We start from the raw sequence: 15673 nt of genomic DNA, 5'->3' as shown, positions 1-15673 counted from the left end.
AACATAATCAAATGGTTTGGAGATCTATCATAAGGCATGATTTGTATGCAGTCCCTAACAAGATTAGGATGACACTTTTGTCATCCTGGCTTCACTGCTTACATCTCATTAGTGAGATTCCTGATCCTCCGTTCCCACCTCTGCTAAATGGCATAATGCATGGAAAGTGCCTAGAACAGGGCTTCACATACAGTAGACTCAAAAAATGGTATCTGTTCTGAATGTTGGCGCCAGGACTCTGAGTTCAGTGAAAGGCCAGATGGGCCAATGTCTGAAGGGAATGTTGTGTTCCCCATTTTGCCCATTCCCCTCCTAGCCCCCATACACACACCTTCTCAAACAAATACCCAAATACCAGTAGATTCTCTGAGGTTTTCTGCAAGAAGGGAAAGATTTCTAATCATCTACCAAGGGCCCTAGAGCCACACGCCCATAAGTGGGCGTGCTGCGTACGAAATCATTAACAGTTGCACATCCATATGTGTAGCCTAACTCTGCAGTGAGAGATGGGACATTCAGGACCATACAGAGTTATTTCCCAGTGTGGGTGGGAACCTCATGAGACACATTTTTTTCTTTAACTATATTAGAGTTCTTAATCCTGGCTGTGCACTCAAATCACCTGGAGTCCTTCTAAAAAAAGAATAATACCCAGGTTCACCTCCAGGCCAATTAAATTAGATCGCCTAAGAATGGGTCTCCGGTGTAGGTGTTTTTGCTAAAGGTCCCAGGTGATTTTAATATGCTACTCCAAGTGTAGTAGTCTGCACCCACAGCAGTGGCATCATTTAGGAGCTTGTCTAATATGTAGGCTCTCAGGCCCCACCCCAGACTGAATTCAAAATCAGAAATGAATTGGAATCTGCACTCAAATGAGACCGGTCACCAGGTGATTCACAATCACATCAAATTTTGAGAAGCAATGGTTGGCATCAGTGATTCTCAACTCTGGCTGCACAAGGTAATTATCTAGAGCACTTTTTTAAAAAAACACAAGTGCTTGGGTTCTACTCCTTGAGATTTTTATTTAATTGGTCTGAGAAGGACCCAGCATCAGTATTTTGAAAAATCACCCCTGGGTTTATTGACTTTCTTTGAATGCAGCCAGGGTTGAGAACTATAATGCTATGTAGGCAATACTACAAAGCATTGTAGTAATGGATAGGTCGAATTCTCAGCAAGTAATGCCTCGATGAAAAGAGCTATGAAAGATGATGTTTAACAAATTTCCCTTTCTCTGTGGTTACCTCAGAATAACAGATTTGGTCTATCTAACATGGGATAGTCTAGCAAAATGTTTAAGAAACATCTATTTCAAATATCTCTTTTATAAACATATTATGTAAATTTGTATTTTCTATTTTCCTTCTTTTATAACTGTAGTTTATTAATGACTAGTTCTATTTGCATAATAACAATAACCAAACTGGAATATGCTACTCTTAGAGACATGACTCATGTTCTAGTTTTACTCAGTATAAATAACTTTAAACATTTATATGAAAACAAACATGAAGATATTATAGGGTAGAATATACTTTTCTTGTGAATTCTAAAGATAAAACACAAGACTTCGAAGAAATTTTGCACCATTAGCTATCAATTCAGGCTATGCCCCGGACCTCCTAGTGGAATGGATTTATTCTCCTTCTGCCCTTGGGCCTAGGTTAGGGGAGAGGTTTGAGGAGCACTGAACCAATGGAATTATTTGAAATGCGACACTCTTGGTTGACTTGGTTTCAAATCCTCAGCAGTTGGAGCATCTTGGCTTATCTCAAAAGCTAGAAATACTGTAGCATTTGTCACTTCAATCCCAGCCAAGGGTCAAATGCTGTATCACACGTACAAGCTAAAATAAATTCTAGAAGTTGTTTTTGTGGTTGACTTAACTTTATTCACATGAGAGTTATAGGGGCCGACAAAAACTTCCTGTAACATTCCTTCTGGTGGGGTGAGTTAGAGTTTGGGTGCAGACAGTGTGGGTTGAAGAGACGTGTGGTGAGACAGATTGGGCGCTTGTTGCAATTTTACATCATCATGAATCAAGTTTAATTTTAACCTTGTGGCTTGTCTAACATATTCGCAGTAAGAATTGGGGAATAAATCTAACGCTCACTGGCAAACTCTTGGCAGACCTCGAGAGCAACATCTTCAGAGAACACACAATCAATCCTAGCACTGGGGCACGTCAGACATTGTGAGTGCAGGCCAGAGATGCCTTGAGGTGCCGAGGACGGCATCCCATGACCATGACGGCGGTGGGATCTCAGGGCATACGGCAGGCAGCTCCGGAGTGTCTCAGTCAATCCCAGGATCGTGGCATGGCCTCTCAGTACTGATAGGACCTCACAAGAAGCCACATAATGATAACCGTAATCAGGACAATGGTGAAGTTGATGAACAGCTCCCGGCTGGACCACTCCATTCTCAGAGTGGCTTGGTGAGAACTGCAGGCAGACCTCTGAGGGCACACGAACACTTCCGGCTGGTCCTCACCTCCTAGCAGAAAGTAACAAGAAAACAGGCGGAGATTAATGAGCACTCCTATAAGACAGTTTTCAATCTTTCCTCAAAGAAAATACAAGTGTTATGGAAAAGGGGAGTGTTATGGGCTAAATTGTGCCCCCTCAAAATCTACATGTTGAAGTCCTAACTCCTAGTATCTCAGAAGGTGACTATGTGTGGAGATAGGGTCTTTCAAGAGGTAAATCAGTTAAAATGAGGTCATTAAGGTGGGCCCTAATCCAATATGGCTGGTGTCCTTCTAGGAAGAGATTGGGACACAGACACATAGAAAGGGAAGACCATGTGAAAGCATAGGGAGAAGATGGCCATTACAAGCCAAGGAGAGAGGCCTCAGAAGAAACCAACCCTGCCAACGCCTAGAGCTGGGACATCTAGCCTCCTCACTTTCTTTGTCCTAGAGCTGCAACTCTTCCCTGAGTCTCCAGTTGGCCAGCCTACCTGTGGATTTTGGACTCGTCAGCCTCCACAACCACGGGAGCCAATTCCTTAAACACACTTCTCTCTCTCTCTGCCCCCTCACCCCCACTGATTATGTTTTTCTGAAGAATCCTGACAAATACAGACAGCCTGACTTCTCTGACTAATGTCATAAAGACCAACATTTTTGTCCTGATTTTTTTCTGTTATTATTGTATTGATGCTTTTGATAAAATACAAAATATTACATTTTTCTCTCTCCAACTTCTGTGTGTGTGTGTGTGTGTGTGTGTGTGCATGTGTTCATGCTGCTAAATTAGAGTATCAGCAAGCAGGGGCACCAAAACAGAAAAATGTTATGGTTTAGTATTGTTCTTGCTTGGAACCACATATAGAAGATATTTCAGGCTGCTGTAGATCTTCATCTAACCCTGGTGAAAGCACAAAGTAGTTTCAACAGCTGCGTGGCCTCTTACAAGTCCTGCATTGGGCACAGAGCCTACTGGGATTAACCAAAAGCCCCTCACATAGCAGGCACTCAATCCAAACAGCAAGTGTGAACCTCATGGGTACTCCTCTTTCAACAAGGGCTTGTGCCAGCTATTTTTAGTCAGGTCCAGGATGTGCCTAGATTGTAAACACTTCAAAGAGCAGAGGTGGTATCTTCATAATGTGTACAGATTGTGTATGCAGGAAATATACTTTGAGAACAATTACAGCTCAGTCAATTCAATTACTGCCTTCAGTGATGAAGTGCAATTGGCACATTGTTTATGCAATCTAAATGAAATTAAAGACTTCTATGTTTTAGGTAATTTAGATAATTAAATATCTACATTTTAGATACTTAGGACAAAAATCTACTATGGAATGAAAAACTTTAGGGAGAAAGAGCGTTATGTTTGTTTGTTAAGGGTGGGGAGTTCAAGGAGCTGAAAGAGTTGTTAGCAAGCTTTCGGCCTGAATGGTATTTTTAAGCCATTTAACCTGACCAAATTATTCATTGTAATTACTGTATTGGTTGTATTATCAACAGACCTAATTATTAATTGCATAAACACCAGCTGAAAAACCATTTTTCATATTATGTAATCGTTGGTATTACAAACAGGTTCCAATTAGATGGTGCCAGCCAGTAGGTTATTGAATCTTGGTTTAAAATATGGCCAAAGATGATAGATTTATGTTTCATTGCCCTTTTAATTTTTTATCCATCTGTTGGTCCTCAGCATAAAGGAAATAATCAATTGCCAATGAAAATCCTTACAAAGTTTTGCTTGGAGGAGAAAGTAAACAGAATAAAACAAATGATATAAAACAATGTATAAAAATGTACACAAGGGCAGAGGGGAACAGGAAGGAAATGAGTCTAGTCAAGGAGCCTGAAGGCAAAGGAATGAGAATCTAAGACAGACTCTCCCTTTTGAACTTACCAGTGAAATCAAACCCTGGTTCAAATGCCCACTTAATTGGGTAAGTTCTCAAGAAATGCAGAGATATGCAGAAAATATGAAACCCAGTTTATAATGATCAAGACAATCCAATTCAGGGAGGGCAAAATAACCATCCCACCAAAGCTGCTTATTAGATTAAGCTCTTAGATAAAGGGAGTCATAGATAGTGGTCCAAAAGGAATGTACTTGAAAAATAAGGAAAATGGGCTTGAAAGGTATTCCACAACTCTGTTCATGCTACCTTCACAGAAACTCAGGCAAGTGTCATTGTGACACTTTTAGAGAGAGGCTAAGTTGTTTGTGTAGTGACAGATAGCAAATTAGAGGCAGAGCTAGAACTGGCAGACTGGAGCTAGTTACCAGAATCACTCTAGAATCACTCTATAGGAGTAATTACATGAATGAATTATCACTGCAATTAACTGGCCTGCCTAAACAGAGGTAGTGTCAATTTTCAACCACTTTGGAAAACAATTTGGCTTTTTAAAAATTAAGGTTGAAAATGGTCAGCAATTTCACTTCTACCCTAAGATACTCAAGTACATATGCACCAGGATGCATATACAAGAAGGTTCCCAGCAACATTTCCACAACAGCCCAAACTGGAAACAGCACAGATGTGCATCAACCATAGAATGGATGACAGATTTGTGATATGTTCATACATTTAAATATTACAGAGCAAAGAAAATGTGTGAACTATATACACACAACAAGATGGGTAGATCTCACAAAAATAATTACTGAGTGAAGGAAGAACTTACAAAAGAAACAGAATATAATTCCATTCATACAAAGTCAAAATCAGGAAACTTAATCATATAGAATGCCAACACAGGTGGTAAAACTATGAAGACACCCAAGGGTCAGATGATCCCAAATATCTTGGGGCAGAAGAGCAGAAGGGGATGGGGTGATCAGGAATGGACTTCTGGGTGCTGGCAATGATGTTTATTGACCTGGGTGATAGTTACAAAGGCCTTGCCTTATAGTTATTATAACAACTGTATATGTTTATACATTCTTCACATTTTTGGGTCATCTCTGAATTGACATACATGCTGCCCATCACACTTCTTGTTTTTCTCTGGTTTACCTCGTACTATTTCTTGCTCTTTAATGGTGACCTTAAATATTTGTTGTTTTATGTGTTTTTAAATAAATAAAGCATAGAGAGTTAAGGTGAGAATTTCTAATGCATTCAATTCAATCAACACATAAGGCTAACTGTAAGGTGTGGACATGACTTTCACACACATTTATACTCTTTAGGAAGAATGAGCCAAAATTAGGCAGAAATTCAGATCAGCAAACATCCATTTTTCTGCTGTTAACCCACAAAGATGCTTTGGGCTTCATTTTAAACCTTCCCTGGAGTCAAGTTCACACCATATGATCCAGAGTGATTGCCAACGGATGAACTAAAAAACAAAAACTCTCTGAATAAATTGCACAGGAAGTTTGACATTGATTTTCTTTGAATGGAGGGTTTGAGAAGATGGAAGACAGTCTTTCTTTTTTGATACAAAAAAAAATTTTTTTAATACTAAGGGAGGAAATGCATACCATGAGGAGAGAGAAAGGAGAACAGAAATCAATAATAGTCACTTGATATCTTAAGAAATATTGTATACATTAAGAAATGTCAACATTCCTCTGCCTTTCTCGTTTGCAACTTATACACACACACAGACTGTATGCCAAGCACAAAAGTCCTGCCGTTACCTGAAGAGGGTTAAGGACACACCGGCTGCGAAAGGCTTCTCCCCTCTCTCCCCAACTCTGGCTCCAACTCTTGCTCACCTCCCAGGCTGTCTGGGTCCTGGACTCTGGGCAGGGCCTAAAGTAGTCCCAGGGAGGTGGCAATCACTGTGATGTCATTGATGAAACATCTCAAAGGAACAACCTCTGAAGGTTCCAGGCTATTTGTGTTCAGGGGGACATGGAAATATGTTGACTAAGCCTTTGTTCCTTTGGCTGCCAATTTGCTACCACCGGAACTTAAAAACCTTCTGTTTCCAGTTGACTTTTTAGTGCAACTGATGTGGCTTTTAAGTTTCTCTTTTATATCTTCATGAATATCTCTAACACGTCTTTAAAACATCATAAACCAAGAGTGATAGACTAATTTTAACCAATCGATGCTGCCTTTGGCTGTGCTCCCTACTCAGCGTGCGAAGGTATAAAAATGTGACTTCATTTTACCACTCATATCTTTAGTTCTTTGAAATGTGAACAGTTCTCTGCCTTACGCCCACACACGCGCACACCCCTCCCCCACACTCCAGAATTCAATAAGCATCTTTAGCTCCCTCAAAACTGACTTCAGTTCAAGCAGTGAAAGCTATCCCCTTAGTCACCTGCTCCACTTAACTTTCCAGCTGAGCTGTGCATTGCAAGTTTGCACATGAATCTACAGTTTCATCTGCAATGGCCAAGGAAGCCATGGCTTGTGTACCTCTGTCGGTAAACTAATACAGCAGCAAACTCAGACAGCTGAACTCAGTTGTTTGGACAGATTGGGGTAGAAGGAGAACTGGTTAAAATTAGTGAAAAACATGAGTTATAGAATATATCTGAAAGAAATAAAATTACATAACTTTCAAACGTAAACACTGACTAAAATAGACTGTTGGGTTTGTACTCAACATTGATCAGATGTTTGGAGGTAAAAGGAGCCCCTGAGATATTCAACTGGACTTGAATGCAGATCAGTTAAGCACTTTAAACATGACCCCAGCAATTGTGTTTGCTCAGCAAATCCTTTCTTTAGAGATAAAAGTGGGGGAATTCTTGGAAGGGAAGAAGTATCACTTCTTTCTCAAGTGGAGTGTTTGTTTGCACCTTGCTGTAACATTTGGACTTTCACAAGACATGCAATAATTTTGAAAATAAAATTCTGAACCCTAATAAAAAAAAGAGAGAGAGAGCAAATCTCCCCTCTGAATTCCAATTGAAGTCAATCAAAATGCTGCATTCTCAGAAAGCATCAACAAAATTCTCTATGTGGTTGTGTTCATAGTCAAACCTTTGCCACCGTTCCTCATACCCGGGATACATTCCTAAAAGAGACTTTCCATTCCGTTTCCTTGTTTCAACATAAGCCCAACGATGGGTAATCTTAATACAACATTCTGTCACCACTTGCCTTGTAAAAAGATGGCTTGCTGAAGTGACAGATAGTGTATAATAATTACAAGGCAATCGAACATTGGCAGTTATCTGTTGCCATCTGGCAAACTCCTTGAATGCAGTCAGACTTCTGTCTTTTGCCTACAAGCCCCTGCCAGATTGTTTCAAATGCTGCGAATGTTCTCCTAGTCACCAAGTCACACGCATCTCTTTTTGTAACCACTCAAAATCATTTTTGTCTAATTAAAAAGTTATATATTTATTGTAGAATTTTTGAAAATATATAAAAGTATTTTAAAAATTTAAATTACCTTTAAGCTCACCACCCAAAGGGGGGGGGGGAACCTTTACATTACTTTTTATTCGTGTTTGAGATCGCATAGACACAATCTCAAATTGCTAGGATATTTTTGGTAAAGGAATCTGATACTTGAAAAACCTTTCTTAATTTATTTGGAATCAAAGTATTCATACTATACCGTGCGTGAGTATTGGGTTCATAGGACAAGCGTTTATTTTGTACATGTCAAAATATGAATTAACTCTACAACATTTAAAATGTTAACTACAATGGAGAAATGTTAACATATCACCAAACCAGCTGGCGGATACTGTCAATTAGGTTGAATTAGTCAATTTCAAAGTAACTTAGAGGAAAAATCCTACTGCTTATTTGACTGAATTGATAAGTCGGGTCGATTCGTCTATCTGGTGGTCTCATTTAAGCATATCTAAAGCTGGACCATTGTGCCCAGTACATTAACAAATTCCTAGACTTCAGAGGCCTCTGCATATTAGTGGTTGCTTTTCTGAGCTCACGAGAGGGTGGGATTACACTCAGAATTTAGCTTGCCACTAGTGTGGCCTAGCCCTCTACAGAAAAAATATACAAGCCACCGCAAATCACCTGACAATTATTCAAAGGCCTAAGGGAGAGTTTTACCCTGAGGATCTGCAGGTTCATTAAAAAAAAATCAATACTATTGTGTCTCTCTTGAGAATGACAAGATTTCAAACATCAGTACCAAAGCAAATTCATCCCTTACAATTAACCCTACTTAATTCTGCTGATACTTTCCTTCCTGCGAGCAATTCCTATGACTTAGCAGCATTCATTCCGTATCAACTTTCTTTCGAGGTGCTGTTCTGCCCGTCAGCAGGAGGACGTACTAAATAATCTTTGACTTTATTTCTATGCCTATTAATCCAGAATTTAGCCAAGGGCCAAAAACATCAAGAAAACAGGCTTCACACTGACGTTGGTATTGAATCTCTAATTGATATTTGTGTTCCCCACCACCATCATGCTATACATTCTCAGGTATAAATATTATACCCTTTGAGAATCAGTGCTGAGCTTTTGTGCCTGATTAGTTGCTAAACTACCTTGTTTAACGGATTCCCCACTTCCATCCACCTTTTTACTTTGAGAACTAAAGAGTGAAGACCGTATGTCAGTCCCTGAATTCTACAAGTGTATGACACGATGGAAGAAGTCACCAAGGCCCCGATGAAGGTGACAAGCTCTTAGCACGGCACAGTAATGAGCATGATCATCATGGAGCCTTTCTCACCTTCCTGTCTTCACATCCAGCAGGTCTTGGAGCTGCTGAGAGGGAAAGCGGCAGCTTTCTGCTCTTCTCTCTCATTTTCCCAAACACATGAGTACAAGCCTAGAGAGAAAAGAAAACCTGCCTCTCGAACTTTTCTTTATGTCACTATTGCCACAGTCATCATGTAAGCCTTGCCCTTCTGGCCACTGGGAAAGCCCGAGAAAACGTCACGAAGATCCTTGAGTGGTCTCTGTACTGCTAATTCAAACATTTCAGTTCAAGCATTTTGTGGTAAAGTGAAAAGCACACGGACCTTGGAGTGGCAAAAACCTGCATTTATATTCTGAATTTTCCACTTTTCTTAAGTAATATTAAGAAAGTTATTTATCCTTTCTGGGTCTCAGTTTCCCCATCTATAATATGGGAATACTAATAACTCTCAAAAATTTGTGGGAAGGATCCAATTGATAATGTATGTAAAACCACATTGGGATTTGGCACTACACCAATATGCGTAAAAACAATCACAGAGCCTCCCAGGCTCATAAGTTAAACCATGCTGGCTCCTTTCTCTTGAACAACTGCAAAAGTTCTCTTTTCATTAATGACCAAAGGAGAATGGGCTGACTGTCACTGAGTGTAAAAGTCCTGTAACACAAGCATGAGTATAAGGGGTGGTCGTGTGTGGAGTTAAAGCAAGCTCGGCCTCTGTGACTCTCTCGCCACCCATGTGCCCCTCAGACGCTGCCCAGTTACTGTCATGGCAGAGCAGGGGACGTATACCACAGAAGGCCAAAGTCTCACCTCTGCCATTACTCATGAAATCGTTCAGTTGGTATCAAGTGAACACTACTACATACCAAGCATTGTTCTAGGCACACAGGAAGTCATAATGACACAGAATAGGACCACTGCCCCCCGCAAAAAGAAAGTTAAGTGCATACTATTCACAACAGCCAAGTTAGAATCAACCTAAGTATTCCTCAAGGGATGAATGGATAAAGAAAATGTGGTGTACATACACAATGGGATACTATTTAGCCTTTAAAAAGAAAGAAATTCCATCATTTGTGACAACATGGATGGAATTGGAAAACATTATGCTAAGTGAAATAAGCCAGGCACAGAAAGACATATGCTGCATGATCTCACTGTTATGTGGAATCTAAAACAATCAAATTCCAATTCTTAGAAACAGAGAGTAGAAAGGTGGTCACAGAGGTTGCGGGTGGTGGTGAGGGAATGGATCAAAGGATACAAAGTCTCACGAGGAATAAGACTTTTTTTTAGATCTATTGCACAGCATGGTGAATATGGTTAACAATAGTGTTTGTACATTTCAAAATTACTCATATAGTAAATTTCAAATGTTCTCACCATAAAAAATGATAAGTATTTGAGGTGATGGATATGTTAATTAGCTTGATTTAATTATTTTACATTGTATTTATAAATCATAACATCATTTTGTATCCCATAAATATATATGACTATAAATTATCAATTTACAATAAAATTTAAAAATTAAAAAAGAAAGGTGAACAATTAGGATATAAGATTACATGGGAGGCTAGGCGTGGTGGCTCACACTTGTAATCCTAGCACTCTGGGAGGCCGAGGCAGGAGGATCATTTGAGGTCAGGAGTTTGAGAATAGCCTGAGCAAGAGTGAGACCCCGTCTCTACTGAAAAATAGAAAAATTAGCCAGGTATGGTGGCGCATGCCTGTAGTTCCAGCTACTCAGGAGGCTGAGGCAGGAGGATTGCTTGAGCCCAGGAGTTTGAGGTTGCTGTGAGCTAGGCTAATGCCATGGCACTCTAGCCCAGGTGACAGAGTGAGACTCTGTCTCAAAACAAACAAACAAACAAACAGATGACATGAGAGAAGTGATATCAGAATGATATCAAGAAAGGCTATAGGAGTCCCAGAGGGGAGAAATCTCTTTCTCCCAAGATGATAAGAGAGCAAAGCAGACTAAAAGAGCCTCAAGAATGAGCAGAAAGCTACTTAGGGCTAAACTAGTAATAATAACCACAGCAATATCAGCTAGCACTTACTAAACATGCATCACCTTATATAATCCCTTCAACAACCCTATGAGGTGGGTACAACATTCCCATTCCATGGATGAGAAAACTCAGACCCAAGAGGCTGTACCTTGAGTGACAGAAGTGAGCAATGGAGCTGAGATTTAAAGCCTTTGGACCCACCACTGTGCTCTAACCACTACACAATAGTACATTCAGCACAATGAGGACAGTATCCTCTATCTCAGAAGCTGCCATCTCTTTATGATTGTGCCCTTTATTATTTAAAAAAAAAACAGAAAATATGTGTATTTTTATAGGTTATATACAGATGCAACTATAGTAATTTACTTTGTGTATTTCATAGCACACCAAATAAACATTTTTAAATATGAGGTAAAAAGGAAAACAAATTAAAAATCTATTTTTTTTGTTTTAACACATCCCCAAACTATTCTTTTTCCAGGTGTGCAAAAAAAAGCAAACTAAAAAATAGACTTTTAATTTCTATTTGGAGCCCATGGTGCCCAAATGCCACACAATTTATGATAGGACGGCCTTGCTAATAAACTATCTAATGGAGAAAAATGAACTATCTAACAGAGAAAAAAAAGGAGAAAGCTCACAGCACATAATTGCCCCTTTGAAAGAAAAGATCACAGCACAACAGTCCCTTGTTTGATCAGCCGCCTGGGGCTTAACTAGTTATCCCTGAGAGTTTTGTTTTAACAGCAATTGAAGATTTCCCAGGCAGACAACAGGGGTGCAATCCTCTGCCTCAGTTCTCACCAGACCACATTTCAAGGACCCTGAGAAGCCAGCCTCACAGAGAAGGGGAAAAAAGGAAAAGCAGATGCAGCCATTTCACAGCCATTTTCTGCTATCAGCTGGCAACCTTCATTTCTTCCTTTCTCCCCGTAAAAATCCCTAGCCCCTTAGCCTGGGGTCAGCACTTCACCTTTCTTTCCTTCATGCTGAGCCCTTCCCCTACCCCTTGGGAAGTAAATAAACTTTCACTCCTTAAAACTATTCTAATCTTTGTATCAAGAATTCTTTCTCAGCCTATGCCTTGAGTCCCCACCCTAATAATTTAGTTTTTGGTTCTACACTGAATCATCACAGGTGATCAATAAATCCTTGCTGTTAAGTAAATAATTATTATCTGTGTTATTATCCACTTGTGGTGCATGTATGATTTTTGACTCACTAACTGAATTTTAACTTCAAAGGAACAGTTTCCTGTATTCCTTTTGTTTCTCTACTGTGCATTGAAGAAGCAGAATAGATGCTCTCAAAAGCATAGCAAGGGCCCAGGCTGAGCCTCCATCACATCATATCCCTACTGAGGTCCAGACAAGTCTGAGCACGCCTTGCAAACATTAGAGGGGGAGTCAAGGTCAACATCAAATCTCATGCAAGGACCTTGAAGCCTCCTGGGAGAGAAAAGTCTTCTGAACGGAAGTGAATCAAGAAGATGCACATGGTTCAGCAACAGGGGAAACAGATGAGTCTGTACCATGTAACACAAACTCCCCATGTTAGTCCAGTCCTATGAGAAGCAGATGCCAAGATGGGACTAAAAGTGCAAAACAAATACATATTAGGGGAAATGACTCTGAGAGGAAATAACGAGGGAGCGAAGAAAGTCAGAGAGTCATCAAACAGCAATGCAGGTCTGACCCCAAGAAGAGACAGGGAAAGGGGGCAGGAAGAGTGGGTAGAAGGATCTTAGACTGCAGTACAGCTCTAGGGAAGCTTTGACAAAGCTGTCAGGAAACCTCTAGTCAAAGTCTCCCGTCAAAGGTGTCCCACGTCTCCCAGGGATGAGTCAGTCTTAGTATTCCTCCCGTGCTGTCATCGACTGGGAACAGCCCGTGGGAAGCGTGGGCTCTGTGTAAATGTGATTTTGATTTCAGAGCACAGCAGCTGGGGCCTGCCTCAATTATGGAGCAGTCAGGTCTGAGAGGCTCATTCTCATAGCCACCGTACACGCGTTCCACCCATGCTACTTCCCCGTAGCCTGGGCCCGGGATGGGAGAGGACTAGGGGTTAAAAACTCCATAACTCTTTACTCTTTAACAATTACCCTCAACAGCGTGTAACACTTAAAGGGAGACAGAGAGTCTCCCTGCATGTGTCATCTCACAGATCTCAGCGTACCCATGAAACCAGCAAATGTAATGTCCTTTAGTTGAAGCGTCACAGAGCCTGGAAGAAGCAGCAGTACTGTCCAATAATTACTTACCTGCGGTCTGTATTAAGCCCTGCAGGGCTCAGCAGCAGCAGCAGCAGAGACAAGCCAGAGTTCAAGAGCAAGAAAATGGCAGGCACTACTGATAGCTGACAGTCCTTGTTCATGAGCACATGTGAGCCACCCCCGAAGCTGCTGGAAATAATCGGGAGGAACATCACAGGGGTATGCAGTCTTGCATAATAGGTGGGAGCACGAGCCAAAAATATGTGTTACTCCTATTTATAACAACCCATTTTAAGTCCTGGATTGGCAAGGTGACACCTGTTAGCATCATTTGACTTGGAACCAGTTAAATTTCTCTTTTCTGGAACAAGTATATTTCTGCTCTATAATAAGATTCTGCAAACAAATGACTTTCTCTCAGCACATTAAACATAGTTACCAGGGAGAAAAAGAAAGAAGCAGCCAAAAATGTGTTTACTACTAGACTAATACCATCTGCCCTCAAAACACTCCCAGATTTCAGATTGGCTTTTATCTTTCTGATGGGAAATAAGAATTCAGCAGTCTTTAAATGTGCTGTTACTGAACTGTTCTAGCAGATTCTAGCCAGACACACCCACTGGAAACATTCTGTTCCTAGGTGGATTTGGTCAAGGGTATTTTCACTGAACCTCTTTTGAGAGTCTGTCAGTCAGAATAACACAATTACAGTTACAGCAAGAATAATAAGGCTCAGACAAAATTGCTGGTTGCTTTCTGTGAACAAGTTCATTTGGCTTTAGCCTTTGGCTACGAAAGCAGAGAGAATGGAGTGATGAAGAATTGAGAAAATCTATCTCTGCCCTCTGTGTAGATAATGAGAAAACTGAAGCGCCTGCTTGCAGCAATGTGGAAGAAGATTAGCTGGATGCAAGCTACAGGCTAGGTTTCCTGTTGGATTAGGGCTGTGCTAGCTCAGAGGGCAGTTGGGCACATGTTCTACAAGCTGGGGAGTAACCTAACCTTTTACACTTTTACAGTAAGAGCGAATGCAGAGTTGCCAGGGGCTAGTATTCTGGGAATTTGGGCAGCTTATCTGGGAGAGGTGGTTCAGGCCTCCTCCATCTAGCTTGCATTTCACTGGTTCTTGCCCCCATTTGTCAGCATAGAACAGAAAACCCCACACACATCCCTCAGGCCACCAATTATATCTACGTCATCAGAGGGATACATGTTCTTGCTAACGAAAGTCCAATCAGCTAACATTTCTTCCTCTTCTCCTATTCTGTTCCTGTTTTGCCAGATGTTACAGCACTCAGCAGGCGTTTACAGCCGACCTTTCAGGTCTTCCAGGCCTGCGAGGACCAACACATGCACCAGACATCCCCACCATCCCTCGATGCACAGTCGCATCTGCCGAGCACCATCACTGCTTGCCTTGGGCATTGTCCATGTCTATGAGGTGCCCTCCCTCTGCAGCCACCTGTGCTGGGTCCCACGGCTTGTGACCATTGGAGATACCAAAGTACACTTACTTCTGGAGCAAATGGGAGTGGGCATGGGGAAGTGGGCCTCCTTCTGTGTGTTCACCCTGTTGAGGAGTACTGTCTTGGTAAGGGTCCTCCAGAGAAACAGAACTAACAGGATGCATATAGACATATAAGAGGAGATTTATTATGGTAATTGGCTCACGTGATCATGGAGGCTGAGAAGTCCTATGACATGCTGTCTGCAAACTGGAAAACCAGAAAAGCCAGTGGTGTAATTCAGTCTCAGTCTAAAGGCCTGAGAACCAGGAAAGTCAATGATGTAAGTCCTGGAGTTCAAAGGTCCAAGAACCCAGAGCTTCAACATCTGAGGGTAGGAGAAGATGAATATTCCACATTGAGGAGAGAGAGAGAGAGAGAATTCACCCTTCCTCTGCCTTTTTGTTCAATTTGGGCCCTCCATGGATTGGGTGGTGCCTGCCCACACTGGTGAGGGCAATCTTCTTACTCAGTCCTTGATTTAAATGCTAATCTCTTCCAGAAACACCTTCACAGGCACGCTCAGAAATAATGTTTAACCTGGGCACCTCTTGGCCCAGTCAAGTTGACACATAAGATGAACCATCACACACACTAAAGGAATACTACCTTGCCCTCCCTCCAGTGTCTGCCCAGGTATGACTTCATAGGGAAGGTCAGCCAGGGACCACTTAGACATAATGACATCACTTTCCTTCTCTTAGGATGAATTCTCTGTCAGGAGGTGCCTAAGACCAAATCAACCTCCATCGGGCCTTCCCTGCTTGTACATGAGACATGTGCTGACAAGCCTTGGACTGCCACACTAAATACACCTTAGATTCAAGACGAAGTCCCACTCCATCCGTGTCCTTGCACCGAT

General features: G+C 41.3%; 1 protein-coding gene across 1 annotated transcript; it reads right to left on the bottom strand.

Annotated features, from left to right (window-relative positions):
* Window positions 1-1879: 1879 nt before the first annotated feature.
* Window positions 1880-6205, bottom strand: SLN (sarcolipin). The gene is made up of 2 exons (XM_045555420.1): window positions 6123-6205; window positions 1880-2499 (listed from the first exon to the last, which is right to left on the bottom strand). The coding sequence occupies exon 2, from the start codon at window positions 2423-2425 to the stop codon at window positions 2330-2332; it is 96 nt and encodes a 31-aa protein (XP_045411376.1). The 5' UTR covers window positions 2426-2499; window positions 6123-6205; the 3' UTR covers window positions 1880-2329.
* Window positions 6206-15673: the final 9468 nt, after the last annotated feature.

Source organism: Lemur catta, chromosome 7 (genome assembly GCF_020740605.2).
Source record: "Lemur catta isolate mLemCat1 chromosome 7, mLemCat1.pri, whole genome shotgun sequence".
NCBI lineage: Eukaryota > Metazoa > Chordata > Mammalia > Primates > Lemuridae > Lemur > Lemur catta.
This window is presented reverse-complemented; position numbering and strand designations above follow the sequence as displayed.

Coding starts and splice junctions, on each gene's coding strand:
- SLN (XM_045555420.1), bottom strand. CDS start 2,425: ATGGAGTGGTCCAGCCGGGAGCTGTTCATCAACTTCACCATTGTCCTG.